This window comes from Apteryx mantelli, chromosome 4 (genome assembly GCF_036417845.1).
Source record: "Apteryx mantelli isolate bAptMan1 chromosome 4, bAptMan1.hap1, whole genome shotgun sequence".
In the NCBI taxonomy this organism is placed as follows: Eukaryota; Metazoa; Chordata; class Aves; order Apterygiformes; family Apterygidae; genus Apteryx; species Apteryx mantelli.
The window spans coordinates 70,488,667-70,507,130 of NC_089981.1; the positions used below are offsets into that span (position 1 = coordinate 70,488,667).

The window sequence follows — 18,464 nt, forward strand, 5'->3', positions numbered from 1 at the left end:
GTTCAGAAAAATACTTGGAGGAACTTCAAGTTAGCTTTCTAATAAATCTGTAGTTTCTGGCTAGCATCTACAATCTCTCTGAACAGCACATTCTGCACATCATACTATGCCTAGCCATGCCTAGCCATGTATTTACATGCTGAAGAATTCGCAGTCTTAAAGAATTTATAACAAAAGAACTTACAGCAACATTAGATACCATCTTAGGACTCAGTGGTTACTCAGCCACAGTGGCACAACTGCATAGTAGTACCATGGCAGATGGTCAGACAGAGCAACAAAAAATATTGTGCATCCTTGTGACCCACCTGAGGTTCAGAGCTCCCTGCGCAAGCCTGCTACATGTTCTCTGGGAATGCAGCATGTGCTCTTCTGCAATGACTGAAAAACAGAGAAGGGACAGAACCTACTATGCTATTTCCTTTCCACCCTTAACTCAGGATTGCTTGGGTCCCAGAAAACACTTCACTCGTAACATTTGTTCCCCTGTGCAGTCCATAGGTGCTGCTTTAGCTCAAACCATTTACTTCCATTTTAGGATGGACCATAGCCCTGGTTTAAAAGACACTTCTATTCCTACATCTTTCAGCCTGACAATGTTCTTGCCAGCCTGGATATGAGTTTCATGAAGCTTAAATCTTGGACAAACAGATAGTTTAAGTGAGACAGAAAGAATAAACAAAAATAATTATGAAATTACCAGTGACATAATTTTAGCTATCATGATGTTCCTCCACTGGAGACTTTTCACATCACAAATTCATTTTTTTAATTCTCCAGGCCTCCTTTCACTTGGGCTGATGGCTGCAATCAGTATCTTACAATCTCACATATACAGTAAGAGTTAGACTGCAGCTTTTTTCTTCTCTAAACATCTCAAACTATTTTTCCTCTGCAAAAACATACGGAAGCTAATGGAGTCTGAAAGACTGAAAACTGCTGCTCACAGCAATCTGTAATTTTTCAGACAGGACTCCCATGGCTCTATAGGACTTTCTACCTGAATAAGAACTAAAGGACTGACTCCTTACTGTTTAGGCATGTATTCCAGTTCCAAATGGCTCTGGACACTTTTACATTTTGGAATCTTAGAAATATGCACAGCTACTGAGATCAGATTCTCCGTTACACTTATTACTACAGTAGCAAATGACAAGACACAATTTAGAAAACAGGGGTTATTTGAATAATCTCCAGTTCCCAGCATGACAGACCAAACTCTGCTTTCAGTCATCAATGCATGGGCCTAATTCCTCTCTCTTTGAAGTCAGTACGAAGTCTAGCTATGAATTCAGTGAGGCTCGGGGCGGCGATAAATCCAGCGTAAATGCCCAGGAGTTTTGCAGACTGACATCGCAAAGGCCTCTTCCGCCCCCAGGCACAGCCGCTACCCCGCCGGGCGGCCGGGCCCGGGATCGGCCTCCCCCGGCCCCTCCGCGGGGCCCCCGCACGGGCGAGGCCGCGGCCCCCCGAGGAGGGCACAGGCGGCCCCCGCGCTGCCGCCCGCCTGCCCCGGCGCGGCGCGCAGGCCCCGCAGGCCGAGGCGGGGCCTGCCGTTTCCCCGGCAGCAGCTCCGCGGCCCCCGCTCCGCTCCGCCCCGGGCCCCGCTCGGGCCCGGCGGGAGCCGCCGCGGGAGGCGGGGCGGCAGGAGGGGGCCCGCCATGGAGCCGCTGTTCCAGGCCTGGAGCTGCTTCAGGCGCAGGAAGTTCTCGCAGTGCTCGGCCCTCTGCTCCGAGCTGCTGCAGCGGGCGCCCGGCGAGCAGGTAGCGGGGCCGCGCCGCGCCGCGCCGGGGCGGGCGGGGGGGCGCTGAGGGGCGGGAAATGGCGGCGCCGCTTCCCCGCCGCCCTCCCGGGCAGCAGCGGGCCCGGGCGGGGGTCTGCGGGTGCCCGTCCCCTCCGCCTGCTGCAGCCGCCTCGCGAAACGGGCGTGCGCGGCCCTGCGCCCCTCGCCGAGAGGCGGCTCGTCCCCCCGCCCGGGGCCCTGGGGCGCGGCCCCCGGCTGCCCGGCCCCGCCGCCGCGGAGCCCCCGGGGTAACGGCGGCAGGAGGCACCATTTTAGCTTGGTGCCTGCTGGCTCTCCGCTCGGCGCTGCTTCTCCGCTTGCAGGGGCTTTGTAAGGGCGCCTCTGTCCGTCCCGTGGTGCTTTTTTCCTTTTCCTTTTTTTTTCTTTTTTTTTTGGCGCAGGGATATCGTAGGAAACTTCCCAGTGAGTTTTGCTAGTTGTTATCAGTCCTTAGAGGAGTATGCATACCCCCTAGGTGATCTTTGCCTCTGTCCTCCCTGCAAAGGATCCCGCCCGCAGCCCAGTGTATGCTCTCAACTGTGCAAATAGGTTTAAAACAACCCTCAGAGTCCTTCTGCATAAGTAAAAAAGTTCAGCCAAAACCTCAAGGAAAAAGCAAAATTTGCTATTCGTTGAAGATATATGCTCAAATATTTACATGTGTGATTTTTTTCAACAAACTATATTTAGTTCAGTGTAATCATGAGCAAAGTGGACTTTAGTTGATTTGTTCAGTCTGACCTGCTCTGGGAATGTTGGACATGTGTTATTTAGCATGTGTATTTTCTTACTGTTTTGTAAGAAATAAGGATTTGGGAATGTGGTTTCTGTGTGTGTGTGTGCACATGTGTGTGCGAAAACTCTTACTGCCAAATTTGGAAAACAGTAATTGAATGGACTTTGTCTTGGTCATAAATACTTTACAGGAAATTACTAAGTGTCCCAAAGCATCTTATAGCTACAGATTTTAAGGATCTTGAAGGTAATTCTTTTCAAGGGAAAAGTTTTTTTTTTTTTTTTAAAAAAAAAAAAGGAGGAAATGCTGCACAATCACATGATAAATGTAAAGCATAGTAAGTGTTTATATTAGTTTAGGCTCAATATTTTTCTTTATGCTATTTACTGTAAGGCACCAACTAGGACCCATGAGCAGAAAGCAGAAAAGTTTTTAACATTCCAAGAAAATTAGACCTGAAATCTAAATAGGATCCAGTGTCAGTTCTTGGCAGGTCCTTCAAAAATTTGTCTTGAACACAGTATCATTTATGTATTTTTACATTATTGGGTCTTGATGCATGAAATCTTTGCATATGGTTGTACAGCACCTGATCCATGACTGAAGCTCTTGAGACTATTACAATGCAGCTAATAGCAGTAAATAAGAATTGTAAAGATCACAGTGAGTCTGTTAATATTCATTTATAGATCTTTAGATTTAGTAAAAAGTTTTCCAAACTACGATCTCAACATGGAAACATAAAGACATCTGTATGTCTAATGTGTGCTGAAGCTCAAGTATACAATTATTATATTATGCCTGGCAACTCCAAACTTTTGCCAAACATTGTCTGTCCTTTTTTTGGCAGTAGTGGGGAACTTGTTGAAGAGATCGGCAAGTGACAGAGGTAGACAAAGGAATATAAGGTATACAAGGCTGAGAAAAATGCTTAGGAGGAAAACAGGAAAACCAAAGTAAGAGGATATAGGTCTAATGTTTTTTTTTTTTTTTTCCCATTAGGTTTTCCTTCCAAGTCTATCATCCAAACATTGATCACATATTCTGCAAACACCTAAGTATATAAATTAAATCATTGCCTTAGGTAAAGTTACACATTCTCCTTAGAGAACCAGAACCCTACATACCAGCAAATATCAGATTTTTTTGCAAATATTATACAAAGCTAAGACAAATAGTTGATCACTTAATCTTCCAAATGGATGACACCAACCTATATGCTTCATCTTTATCTTAAATGTTTTCACCTTCCTTTTTCATTTTTATGTAATTATGCTTGGAGAAACAAGTAGTGGAGGATAGGGATATGCGTGGTGTCTATAAACATCAAGTCATAAGCTCTTAGAAGGAAGAGGAGCTGTATGAAAGTCTCTGAAATTCAGTTTAAGATTGAGTTTTGTGCGTTTTTTTAAAAGGCTTCCAGGTTATGGCTGCCTGCACAAGACAGGATTTTATAACTCAGCATGTTTATTTCAAGACTACATTCCTGTTCACAATTTTATCTAGAAATATACTTCTCATCAGCATCATCTTTCAAATCTACCTGTAAGATTAGAAGGAAAAGAAATGTCTTTGCTTTCTGTAGAGGCAAACTTGAAGTATGGTTAGTTTTGCTCTTGCCCCTGTAATCTTCTTGAGGAATCCATATTAAGAGCTCTGTTTAAGCAGGAATAAATTACTTTTAAAAATATTTCCAAATGTATCTACTTTAGCATAGAAAATAACAGTCATCCTTTTTAACATTTCTTAAAATGTGAGGATCAATGCTTCGGTCCTTCTCTGAAAAGAGATTTCATAGAGTAATGTTCAAGTAAAGCACATCTGTTTTTTACATTGCAGTCTTGCAGATCTCAGTAAATGGATTTTACTCTATATAAATACTTTATGTAACAGTAACAGTTTAGAGACTTTCAAAAAAATTGAAAGGCAGTCATTAAATGGCAACTCAGTGTATTTCTTCATAACCCTTCTGAAGAATACTATATTTCATGATGTATTTATGTTTTCAAAATGTAATGGTTATACAGCTGTTTTCCCCAACATTCCTTATTGGGCAGTCCAGACCAAGACACAGCTCCCAACAGGAGAAGATGTAGCATTATTTATATCCTCTGTTTGCTCTGATACAGAAAGTTGGAGAAACCAGAATAACAATTAAGTAATTTTCAGTGATGCGACTTGAACCAGACTCTAATCAGCTCAGGATACAAAATCTTACACATAAAATCTCTTAAAGAAAAACATTTTCTAATTATGTAGCTAACATTTAGCTTTTAACATTCACGGCAGAGTTAATATAGAATGGTGTTTCTCTTTTTCAGTCTACTGTGCTCATCATGTTTTAGATTTTACACCTTTTATTGTTATCAACACCAAATATTGATTACCTGTCCAAGAAAACCGGTATTTTACTATTCTGCTTCTGGGGTGTTCAGCCTTACAGGTCAGCCTTACACCCCTAGCTATGTTGTTGCACTTGTAGCTACTTACTTTTTAACACTTGCCATTTTCAGATACTGGTCTGTCACACGTTCACCCTGCTTGACTTCAGTTGGAGAGAAAAAGAAATAGTAATATGCCTCAAGAACCTACTTTATTTGTAGTTGAAAGTTTACAGGCTATTTTGAGTCTACTTAAGGCAAGAGAATGAAAAAGCAAATCATATTCATGTACTGCAGTGTGCTTACTTTGCATTTAATAACACTGTTATTTTATAAAACATTTGAAAGATACTAAATTCCAAGGTTGAACACTGAGGCAATTAGAACTCAAATAAGTGGCATACAGTACTGTTTTCCTGGCTTTTTTATTCTAATGCTATTTATCATTAAACTGATAGTATTTATTCTAATGGTAGCTTATCAGTTAAGTTATGGTAGTTATGAATATTGTAAAAGTGATCTAAGATTACTTTTTTTTTTCTATTGATGAATTAAGAATCCAAGACCATTTTCAAGCAGATTGCTGATTCCTGAAGTCCGTTTTACTTTTGAATATGGAGTGTTAGTGAAATCAGTAGTTCCCAAATATTTTGAGCAAACCTTATTTCTCTCATCTTCAACCGCCTACCAGAAAAACAATGCTGTCTTCCATCTGTGTGGACTAAATCACTACTATTTTAGTATAATCTGGAGAAATAACTCAGTCAAAATTGTTAAGTATGTATCAGTTTTGCTACCTAACCTGAAATGTCTGGTCCATAATGCTTAAAAAGCACATAGCAGATCTAAAACATTTAATGGTCAAAGCCTGTCTCCCTTAATGGGAGCACTTCTGCAAATCAGGCCCGAGATATGTCATGTTGAGCACCAGAGAATCACAGACAAATGGTAACACTTACAGAAAGTTTGAATTAAGTGAGATGTTGTGCACCACAAGGCAATACTCAACTGCTGTAATCACAGTGCCATCTGTTCTCATCCTGTTGTCCCATATTTTGCTAAGAACCTGCCTCCCAACCTCTGCAGCCAGTGAAAGAAGGATCTTACAAGAACAGTAGCCTCATTTGCTGCTCAGGGGCTCACTTCCTCCAACAGCATGCACTAGGAGATGACAGTAGGAGTTGATATAAACCAAGCTGTGGGAGATATTGCCCAGGAATGGTTGAGTTAAACTGTGACTGTTACAGGGCAGGACATTTTTGTGCTCAGGCAGCTAGCTTTCTGCCTTATAAGACATGTGATTTAACTGTAATAGTTAACATATGAGTCTAAAAGTGCCTAATCTGAGTGTTTTCATGTCTGAAACAGAAGACCTTGCATGTCTGAAACCCTGTCCGTTTTTGCCACTAATGTCAGCTGGTCTACTAAATGGTAGCACCATTCCTGCTCCGTTGCAACTGCAACACTGTCACAAAGCTACATAGCCTTAGCAGTAGGCATCTTTACCAGTCATGCTTATAAATGTAGTAATAAATAATAAATTTTCTTGACCAGTACAGCTTCTTATATCTCTCAGTTTACCACTCTCTATACATATACCTTAGTATTCAGAATATAGTTTTGTTGGGATTATAATGGTATTTAAGAAACCTTCCTTTAAAGCACAGTAGGAGAAAGATGATTTGAAGGTCCAGAAAACAGTTTTACTGATAATCTCTTTGAACTCTGTAACCAGCTGTGGTAAGTCATAAAAGCTTTTTGAGGTATGGTGTTGACCTTTCAGCCAACTGGCATAAATCAGAAATTTCCTTATGTAGCAGTATCAAATGCTGTGCCCCTGTAAATCTGCATTCTTAAAGAATACATCAATGAAGTCGATGCATTTTAAAATTAATTCTGCTTAATGAAGAACTCTTTATGAATAAAATGTAACTAGATTAACATTTTGAAAGAAAATATCAGCTCCTGTTGAGTTAGATATTATAGAAGACTAAAATGTTTATAGAAAGCTCTGTGCATTTCTTAGTTTAAGAAAGGAGATTAAACTTTACTGATGAAGTTTAGTTCTGTGCTCACAGTCTCAGGATAGATAACATGACATATTCTACATGGCTAGCATTTGGGAATACAAATACATAAACCAGTGATGTTCAATTCATTTATTTCCTATCATAAGTAAGTAGGCGTTGTCTTCTATGTTTATAGTAATAGCATGACCTAGAGGAAATACACTCCATGGCTGTCTCTGCCGATCATCCTGATTAGTTACCTAATCTGATTACTCTTCTTTGTGTTCCGTATGTCAGATTCAAGGCAATAAACCAGCACTGATGTACTAGGCCTGCTGTAGTTTAACAATAAAAAAAAAAAATTGTCTGATATAATTAATAGACATGCAGTGGATGTCCTGTCTTTAACTTGTTTAATTGTCTACTATGAGAATTTGCTTTTGTTCATTTGTCCTTCTTCTCCCAGGCTTATGCTTTCAGCTACCATTATTACTTGCACATTGGTTTTCATAATGTCGTAATAAAGGTATCGCTGATGTCTTTATGTACATGGAAATTCTTTAACTGAAATCAGTTATTGGTTCAAAAGACATTTACTAAATATGCATAAAAATTAATGAGAGATACAGTAATGTCACTGTTCTTGGTTAATGTTTTCTCTGTGTTTCTGCTCTTAATCATTTGAAGAATACTTTCAGAATATGCTGTTTTTAATATTCTGCATGTATTAAATCATACTCAACTGAAACTAGTTGTAATTGAAGCTTTTTTAGAATTTAAAATGTGTAATCCGCGCTTTATTTCATTCCCTCTTCTGGGCGGTAAACATCAGAAGACTTAATTTTTATAATATATTTTTGGTCTTAAAATAGACTGACTTTACACATTAACTTTAATTTTAAAATGCCCTCAGTGGATTTAGAGATCTGGGTTAAATCCTTCCTTTACTGCTTTTACAATCTTATTAATTTCAAAGGGGCTTTATATGTGTAAATGAAGAATAAATATGACCTTTTGTTTTGAGATAGAAGCTTACAGGGCTGTACTATTTGTTAATCCTCTCAAAGAAATCTTTACTGAGGCATCTTGTTCTAGTGGATTACTTGCATGAGTAGCAAATGCTAGACCCACCTATCTCAAAACATATGATATTTTAATGTTAGTTTCAATTGTTCCTCACTTGTCCTTAGTGAGAGGGTTCCATTGCTTTCTTGAGAGTTACCTAAAATCTTAAGATACTTCTTGTCAAAGACTAAAAAAGTAAATTAGGATGTATGAACAATACATATTAACACCTAACATTGTAACAGAGCAATTCTTTTAGTAAGTATGGCTGGTTGACTTATTTTTTTCAAAATGACAAGGTTGTCACATTCCACATTTCTTTTAGCAATATGAATGTTCTTACGTAGGCAAATTTAGTTGATTTTAAATTATTTTTTAAATTAATGAGCAATGCCTAAAGTAAGATACTGTAACATCAAGGCATTTTTGAGTAAGGGTTGACGTAGTATTCCTAACCTTGTTCTCATTAGTTACTGTAGCACATATGGTATGGAAGATCACCTACTGCTCTTAAACCATTTTCTAATACACCATATGTGCTGTAGTAGTCGGATGCAATGGGGTGAATAAAATGCTCTCAATGTCCTTTTATTTATTATTGAGAAAGCTATAATAGTTTATTTTCTAGAAGGCTTGAATACTGTAAATAAAACAGCATAATAAAAGAACTTTGGGTTCATTTAATCAGACATCTAAAATACAAAGGCAGTTTCAGTGACTTAGTCAAGCACAGATGTCATTGGCACACCACAGACAGCTGAGATGAATCCTTCCCTTAATGTTTAGTTCCATAGAATATTCAATTTATAAACTGTATTTTACACTTTCTAGCACTGATAAACAGGCTTATGACTCTAAATACCATCCACAAAAAGCCACAGAAATTCCAATATGCTACAGAAGGAAGATGAGAGAGCATCACCCATGTTCCAGGTTCCTGCTGTCATGGAATTCACTAAGTAAAAATGCTCTGACTGAGAGAAGTAGACTACGTCTTGCTATGGATGAAAACAAACAGCCTGCCCTTGCCAATCTGCTGGTGAATTATGAACATACACCGGTGGTGTGCCCTGGCAGCAGAGGAAGATAACAGCGGGCTGGGCAGTATTTAACAGGTGTATGGCTGCAAGGTTGAGGGAAGCGATTATCCGTCTCTGCTTGGCAGTTGTTGGACTGTATCTAGAATGCATCCAAGTTTGAGCCCCCCAATATTAGAAAGATGTTGGTAAATTGGAGCAGAGGGCCACCAAGATGGCTGGGGGCTGGAGCAAGGAGAGGCTGAGGGAAATAGGCTTGTTTGGCTTAGAGCAGAGAAGACATCCAGGTGCAGTCTTCCAGTTCCTACAAGGAGAGTACTGAGAAGACAGAGTCAGGCTCTTCACAGTGGTGCATGGCAAGATGGCAAGAGACAGCAGACAAATTGAAATGAAAGAGGTTTTGGCTTGATGTAAAGAAAAGGACATAAGGATAGTCATGCAGTGGAACAGGCTGCCCAGAGACATTGTGCAATCTCCCCATACTTAGAGGTTTTCAAGACCCAACTGGAGAAAGTCCTGAGCAACCTGGTCTGACCTCATAGCTGACCTTGCTTTGAGCAGGAGATTGGACTAGAGACCTTGTGAGGTACCTTTCCAGCCTAAATTATTCTGTGGTTCTATATTTGACCTAACATCAATTTAACCTTGATAGCTTTTTACAAGGCCAGATATGTAAGGATTTTTCCACTGCCTCTAGGAGCAGAAAAGTAACTATCCAACTCTACAAAAGACTAATAGTGCTTTAGAAGAAGCACATCTCTGCTTCTCACCTTCCCTGTCTGTCTTTCTAAAGTCAAGTAATATGTAAGGGAGGAAAAATTCCTCCCTTGTCCCTGGGAAGGACCAGCAGAAGCCATGAAGCATCATATTAGTATTATATAAGCATGATAATTACACAATCAATAAAAGATGATAAATCCCCGTTTAATCTGTTGTTAGTATTTACTCACCTTTAGCTCAAGTTTTCAGGTGTATGTAAGTTCTTGAGATCCTAAACCACTGGCTGGTGTGTGGTAAACATAATCTCTCAGGAGTTTTCTTTCTATTCTTATTTGTTTATCAGATGATGCAATATACCATTAGTTAGAAGTTTATTCTGCTTGCAGCATTACTGTCTGGAATGCAATAAATGCATCATTTCCATCACAAAAATACAAAAAGCTTTAATATGCGCAGAAATTTTATCTTATGTACCTCATTGATGTCTGCAAATACCATCAGCAACTAACAAAAGTGCACCAAGATGTATTTTTTTATGTAGGGATTCTGAAGCCCACGGCCTAAGAATCTAGTTAACTTTTGAGATTTGCTGTCATCTTCCAGGTGTTTCATATTCGATTATTAAAATGGATAGTTTTTCAGTTTAAGAATCCTCTCATGTTAATCTAGGATTTGGCCAACATGATCCAGCAGAAGCAAGAAAGCAAATGCTATCTGAAAAAATACTTATTATAAATATGCTTTCATTCTGTAAAACATTGCTTAGCTCGGAAGTATGTGTAAAGTGAGATAATGCAATAAAATGGTGGAGATTTGGATATTTGTGCCACAGAGGGAATGCTTGTACAAGAGGTCACAGAGTATTTTGATTTAATTTTATAATTCTGTTTCCTTCTTGTTCTTTTTATTGTTTGGTATTTTTATTCCTTAATTTATATCTCCTCTCTTTTTAGGAGCCAGATTCTGAATACACCGTGTTTCAGGTAAAATCCTTTCCATAAATACAAATATTAGATGAAATAATTAGGAAGAGTTTCTAATACACTGAATAATACTTGTTTTGTATGCTAAATCCTTAATACCATAAATTTGTTTTTTGATAAGGTTTTTTTTTTTAATTGGCAGCTTTAATATTTACTAAAAGTTTATTTCTCTTTTACATATTTCCTTTAGTTTTATTCAGCAGTTCAGCAGTAGCTCAGTGCCTTCTAAGCTAAATTGAATCTATCGTGAACTGAATGACCTTCATCTGCTGATGAGATTAGGAAAAAGCCAACGTGTATTTCACAGATACAACAGCCTTGATGCTCTTAGGGCGCTGTTTCATATTTCGTTTAATTTAATACGTAGAAATTATAGTCTTGTTTCTTATGGGTCCTGTAACTAGTAGATAAGAATTTTGGATTGTCTGTTTGTCTCCCAAAGTAGAGGTCATCTATCTATAGTTTAAATAACATTTGACATTTTTTTCTCTCTTGCTGTTTTGATCAGAAGACCTATAAAAACATTGCCAAAAGCAGTACTTTAATCTACAGACTGATATTTAATTAAGGAATAGTATGCAATATTTAAGGTTATTGTTGCCTGTTAAGTCACAAACTGGGAACTCAAAGCTGGAAGAACAGCCAAAGGAACCTATTTTTTATGGCAGATAAGCGTCTGATAATGACAGAGGCATATTGTTTTTAAAAACATCGGGTTCTCTGATGTTTGTTATGGGAAAAATCACAGTGATTTACCTATATCTATGTTAAGACCTGGCCCCAATTTTACCAAGTAGCATAGAGAAACTGCAATTTCCAGAAAAGGAACATTACTATAGGCAGCTTCTCTTATTTCCACTAGGAAATTAGCCTGTGTTTGGTTACTGAGATCTCTAATTTCATCATATTCCCAATATAGACAATGAGTATGTTAACTTCAGACACAGGTCTGTTAAAAAAAAAAAAACAAAAAAAAACCCCAAAAAACCCCAGAGTACATTCAGGGTGTTAAGAAATTCAACAAACTAAATACTTACATAGAGTGATGAAAATCATTTAAGGATGGTGAAAATTTAACTGTAAAATCTCAATGCTAGTTAAAGGTTGTCACCTAACTACATAAGAAGAAGCTAAAAGATAATAAAGCAGATCTGGATTATGTCTGTCTGGCCTAGGTTCAAATCATCCTGCCATGTTCCTTTCTCCTCTTAAACAAAGGTGTCCAATTGTGAATGAACTGGATGGCTAAATTCCTCCTATATTTCTACTTGGAAATCATTTTTAAAGCATAGAGTAATATCTTTCCTCATTTTTAGGTAAACTTTCTTTTTGGTAGACAGTTATAAAATTGTATAGAGATATTATATGAGATAAGTGTAGTGGAAGATATGGTTTAAAAACTGATGAATGAGAAATGTCCCTATTAAATGATGACTTATGTTATGAAAAGTCTGAAGTCCAGATCTTCTCGTGCTTCTTATTTAATGAACAAATGTTTCTGTGTTTGACCTTTACTTCCATTAAGAGTAGCATCATTCTGTCTCTCATTTGAAATGTCTCCTTAGCAAATATTAAACATGCTTTTCCACTGGACTGCTGTAGCCCATGTCAGAAAAGAAACAAATCTGATTATTTTGGTAATGAGTTTTATTCTGGAAAATTTATGGTGTTCTGTTCAATATCTGAAAGAAGTTCAGTGATTGATTGTGTGGCTCCCTTTATCATGCCAGCTTTATGAGTACATTACAGGTCTATTAAGTTATCAATAAAGTAGTTGGATCTGCACTTAGTTTGTTGGTACTTTTGTATGACTCCTGCTTTTTTTTTCTCTCCATTGATTTGGTGTCTGTATAGTGTACAAGAAGCTTGTCACATAGTCTAGTGTTATGCTTGCCTTTCAGCACTGCTCTCATAATCCTCCAAGACATTTACTTTAGCCATTTGTCAGTTCAGTTCACCAACAAGTACTTCAGTAATCTCACAGTCTGTTAGAGATGCTTAATCTATACATTTACACATTTTTACAGCTGATTCTTTGAAACAAGGAGATTTAGATGATCTTTTTAAAGACTATCCATTGTGGATACTTGATAATGCTGTAGATAATATCTTCAACTGTTGGTTATAAGATTTTCTTTCTTTCTCTACTTCTTGGGAAGGGCATTACTTTGCATTACAGTGGTTTTACTTAACCTCTCTTCTTCCATCCCAGTTTGCATAAGGTGTCTGTCATCTGTTTTTGAATGGCAGTCATGGCTGGGGATGTCTTCAAAAGCACAAGACCTCAAACAGTTGCCCGTGACCTAAATCAGTTGTAACTTTTCATGAGGCATGAAGTTCTGTCCTCCAAACTCCGTGACTGTATCTGTTCTGTTCTGAAAGAGCTATTTTACGTCTGCTCCACAACCCCTTTCTACTTCTGTCAGACAGCTGGGTGGTGAGACAGGCGGGGAACCGCCAGCACACTGCCTTGACTGACAGGCTAAGCCATGCATCAGCCTACTGGGTCAGCTTGGATACATGGTTTCCCAGTGTGCTTTTTCAAATGTGCATGTTGGGGCCATGCTTCAGGCTGCACTTGTTACCTGCATGTCAGGCAACTCTGATTTTAAAAGTGGCATTAAGTCCACCTATAGCATGTGTTTAGGTATACTCAGTTGTTTAAATCAGTACCTTACCCAAACCTATTAAAACTGTGAAGGGAATAATTAAAAAAATAAAGAAGAAGGGCAAAGATGCTAATTGGATTATTTAACTGGGTGTCTTAAAGATATTTGTCTTTTTGCTTTATCCTTATTCAGGCTGCTTGGAGCCTAAAAACACGAGCTTTGACAGAAATGGTGTATGTGGATGAAATCGAAGTGGATCAGGAAGGAATTGCAGAGATGCTGCTTGATGAAAATGCTGTTGCTCAAGTTGCACGTAAGAACAACTTTCACTTAAACACATTGAAGCAACAGGAGCTCTTTGAGCCATTATTGTCATCTAGGATAAAACAGTACACACTGATCAGCCTTTTAGTTATTGTTGCAGCAAGAGTTTTAGATTGTTTTCATGTTGCATGGTAAAGTTGAGGTACACCACAAGACTGTGATGTAGTGCTTCAGACTGTTAGTCAGGAGTTCAGACAAATAGTGTTTTGTCAGCTTTTCCTTTACATCTTTGTGCTCATTAGCTCTTTCCCATCAGTGCATAGATTTCTTTTAACCCTCTTTGGTCTCTATGGGAAGCTAGAGAAATATATCCTCTTGATGTTCTGTGAATCCCATCCTTATATCTGTACTGTAGGCAACTGTCTGGTCCAAATCTGACATCACTCTTTTGCACCATTTCCCACAAACATTTTCTATAGGGCTTTTGCTCTCTTTTGTACAATTCCTTCCCAGGCTGCTTCTTCAGCCCTGTCATTGTTTCTTGAATTCAGCTCTTTACAGGTTCCTCAGTTACATTCTAAGTGGACAGTCAGTAGTAATCTTCCACTATTTTTTGCCATTATTTCTATTTCTCTCTGTTTCTCTGGTACAGTCAGTATGAGATTTTTATTTGAATCATTAAAAGCTTTTCTCATCTGGTTAGAAGAAGGCAATCACATATTTGTATGTATCTGATTACATTTAAAAATAAACCATTGGCATTACTTGCCTGGTCACATAAAAAACAGTCAAGCAGTACTCAAGTTGCACTCATACATGTAATTAGATTATCATAATGTATTTGTCTCAAAAACAGCATAACTATATTACTTAGACTTTTATTTGATTTTATGCCCCCTGTGGTAGAGACCATCTGCCAAGAAAAATCATTTGATGAGTATTATTGAGAAATAGGGCATTCTGGAAAAACACATTCATACTATATTTAAACTGAAAAAGAGGTGACTTTCTGGTTGGCGTGTCACAGATTTCAAAGCCAAAGAAAGTCAATGTGATAGTGTAGCCTATGCTACTGAATTGCTGAGATAAGACTTCACTCTTTATGCTTCAAGTCCACTGGATGTGCTTTAACTAGTATGTAGTTTTTCAGAAAATGTAAAAACTTCCCAGAGAGAGAGAATCCACTGAAGTCTTTAGAAAATTATTATGCTATTTAAATTTGCTAGCTTTATCAGTGTGTACCATATCTCTAGTGGGAATTATCAACTACAGCTTCAGCTGTTGGTTCTTCTTGTATGTATTATGCTCAATATGAAGTCTCTATTTTTAAAGGTATAGTTCCAAAGTAAATAGTTAAGGACTGTGATAATTTCACCTATTGATCTTTTCGATAAGCTAAACTATCTTCTCATTCTGAGGCATATCTTCTAATTTTTGAATGAGTCTTGAAACTCTCCTCTGAACCTTTTCCAATTTATCGATATCCTTTTTCAGTTTTGGTCACAAGACCAGACAGTAGTCCAGTAACAATGACAACCACGTAGAAAATGCATCTTTTTTTCTGCAGCTTGATTTTTACCTTGTTTATATATCTGAACTGCTTCTCTGTTACACTTTTTATATAAAAGGTAGGCACAGCTATCGCTTCCACTTTTACACATGACTTAATAAAAAGGGTGCTTGTTGACTGTGGGCTTTTTTTGTTCCTGTTGGAATGCATTAGCCATACTTGGTCTTGACTCAGTGTCTTTTACTGAGGCAAAGCTTCCAAGATATCCTCCCCCATTCTAATTATACTTGACATTCTTAAAAAAAGTTGTAGAATACCTACTGTAGTAAAACTGGTATTGTCTGTACTTTGCTTACAAAGCAGTTCAAAGTTTTTTGCATCAGTTACATATCCACTTCAATTTTGCATCTATCCCTATCTTTGTTTTCAGGCAAAACTATCTACCTAATAATTTTGCTTTCTCTTGCATCATTAATTAATTACTAAATAATATAGGATTTACAAGAAAATGATACTTTTTGGTGATTCCTGTTCACATATATATTCTGCAGCTGCTAGGGCCAGATGCATTGCTGTTTCCTCTTGATATCTATTCATACCTGGTTCAGTTGGGATTCACAAAGTAAGGACCCACAATTGAGTTGCCTGTGGCAAGGCCAAAGGAACTATATCCTGCAAGCATTCTCCCAGTATGCTAAAACCACAGAACAATCATTGATATTCAAACACATGTCTGAAAGAGGGATTGCAATGACTTGCAGTTTACATATTATTGTGATAGTTTAAAAAAAAAAAAAAAAGCTCAGAAAGTGAAACACTAGTTCTCCATTTCTCAGAAGAGTGCCGTAACTGTCAGGTTAGAAACTTGGCTGGGTGAATGTTCCACTCTTCCTGTTGTGCAGTAAAGAATGGAAGATTCGCAGGACTATAAAGAGGAAGTAAGCAAGAGGGAGCCTAACTGCAGCTCTCCAGGAGAGAGAGAACCCTGAGCTCTGGTCCTTGTTTTGGTATCACTTACGTATTTATTAGGATTTACAAAGGTGATCATAGTTAATACCTTTTTTGCATTAGCTAAGACTAAATACAGCTACAGTCAGGGAGCTACTGTAATATTAGAGACAGAGGTGCTTGATGTCAGCCTGAGATAAGGGAGCTAAAAGGTATTTAAGTTGATTTAGAGGTTATCAATTTGAACAAGTTTAATAAACTTCATACTTAACTACAACAGAGTGGTAGCATCTCAGAGATAATTACAGTTTGAGGAGGGGGAGAGATAAGACTGAAAAAGGGCAAATGTGGGGTTTATCTTTGAAAAAAAGGAGGCAGGAAGTTATCTACCCATCAATTTAACTTCAATTCTTGAAAACATTTAGAATAAAGCAGTTCATAAGTACCTAGAAAATAAGTAGCTGAACAACACTATTTGTCAAGAAACGACTGTGTCAACTTAATCTAATTTCCTTCTGCACATGGTAACAGGTAGTGAACAGACAAGCAGGTATAGATGTCCTATCTTGCTTTTAACCAAGTTTTTAAAATCATCTCTGAGACATTCTCTTAGAAGGTTAGAAAAACATGATCTTGATTTAACTATAATAAAATGGGGGTAAAGGTGATTGAAAACCTACATTCAGAAACTAGTATTTCTTAGTGATCCACCATCAAAACAGAAAGATGTGAAAATTGGGACTTCTCATCTGTTTGCCTGGCCCAAACTACTTCAGTATTTTCATTGATGACCTTTGAAAATGGAGGAGTTTGAGCTTTACCAGACTCTACGTTGTGGATGGGGGAAGTATATGGATCTAATGACATGAAATATCATTCTCCATTTGTCCTGTAGCTAAAAGTTTTTGCCTACTTAATCAAGTTTGGGTAGTGTTTTAATCCCAGATAGAAAATGTTCCATTTCAAGTTAGCCTGATCTTATTGTTCAGATAACCTTTTTTACTTATATAGTATCTGTTGCTTTTAAGATGCTCTTGAGAATAGTCTATATCTGTTGTAGTCTGTATTTGAAGACAATATTGTCTGCCTTCACTGAAAAGAAGGGGTCAAATGGTACCTGAAACTCGAGTGAAATGGATGTTGCACAGGTACTAGTGACAAGTTCATTGAAAGCTATAGGACATATGAGGAGGAAAAGTAAGAAGGAACAGAACATCCTTGCTATCTCTAGAGGAAGGATGAGGAGAAGAACAGAACTAAAATAATCTACCAAGAGGATTACTTTTTCCCATGTTCATTATGACAGATTTCTTATAGTAGCCTGACAGTTTGCCACAATAAAATAGTATTGTGCAGTTTGTTTTTCTCATCCTCTTTGCCTAGTACTGTCTCCTCAGTTTGAACCAACCAACCATTTTTGCAGTTTATTAAAAGACACATTTTTTAAACTCCCCTGCACTGGGGTGCAGTATCTCAGTGTGAAGTGAGCAATGCTATTATTTTATAGGACCAGGAACATCTTTGAAACTCCCTGGAACTAGCCAAGGTGGAGGTCCCAGCCCAGCTGTTAGGTATGTGATTATTTATTTATAGGAAATGTGACTCATAAAATACTCTATATAAATGAGCAAATCCTAAACTTAACATCTAAAATGACATGCTTCAGATGTAAGTGTTTAAAGTCTCTCTATTGATAAATACTACTCAACGTGAGGATAATGTGCTTAACACCTTCAGGCCAGTAACTCAGTCAGGAAGACCTATTACAGGATTTGTGAGACCCAGCACGCAAAGTGGACGGCCAGGTACTATGGAACAGGCTATAAAAACACCTCGAACAGCTCACACAGCTCGTCCAATTACTAGCGCTTCTGGGAGATATGCCAGGCTAGGAACGGTAAGCTATTCTTAGACTCTGCTCTTAGAGAGATGGCTTTCTTGACCATAATATATGGCACAGTGACATTGTAGTTGACTTAAAAGCTGTATCTCAAGCTTGAGGTAACTCAGTGTTTTTAATTTCTTGTTTAAAGTGTTTTCAAAGTAGGGTTTGAAAATATAACCTCTCATTAGGTTGCTAGTCTGTTTATGTATAAAATGTACATACAGACAATATCACAAGTTCTGTGAGACCAATTTTTATTCACTGAAGACCATGAAAAGTCTGTATCGTGATTTCACCTCAAACATGTTGAAGCCTCCTCTGAAAAACTTCAGTTTACTTTCAGTTTACTAAAAAGCAATTATTAGTGTCTCTGTATCTGTCACTTCAGAAGATAAGGAAAATTAACTTTACTAGTTTTATCCTATTCTATTAGCAAAATTAATACAATGCAACTGGCATGAATATGTAATGTAGATTAACATCACATTATGGGCAATACGTGGTATCTTAATGACTTCTCACTCTCCTGGGTAT

The 18,464-nt window shown here is 38.0% G+C and overlaps 1 protein-coding gene across 3 annotated transcripts in view; it reads left to right on the forward strand.

Moving 5' to 3' along the window:
* The first annotated feature begins 1,561 nt into the window (after positions 1-1,561).
* Positions 1,562-18,464, forward strand: part of TTC8 (tetratricopeptide repeat domain 8) — a 45,180-nt gene continuing 28,277 nt past the window's right edge. Inside the window, exons 1-5 of one of the 3 annotated variants that reach the window (XM_067296907.1) lie at positions 1,562-1,763; positions 10,685-10,714; positions 13,516-13,636; positions 17,553-17,616; positions 17,783-17,942. In XM_067296907.1, coding sequence (XP_067153008.1) covers positions 1,662-1,763; positions 10,685-10,714; positions 13,516-13,636; positions 17,553-17,616; positions 17,783-17,942 — 477 coding nt within the window. In that variant the 5' untranslated portion in view covers positions 1,562-1,661. The remainder of the gene's footprint in view (positions 1,764-10,684; positions 10,715-13,515; positions 13,637-17,552; positions 17,617-17,782; positions 17,943-18,464) is intronic. The other 2 variants (XM_067296906.1, XM_067296905.1) reach the window with 2 other exon arrangements.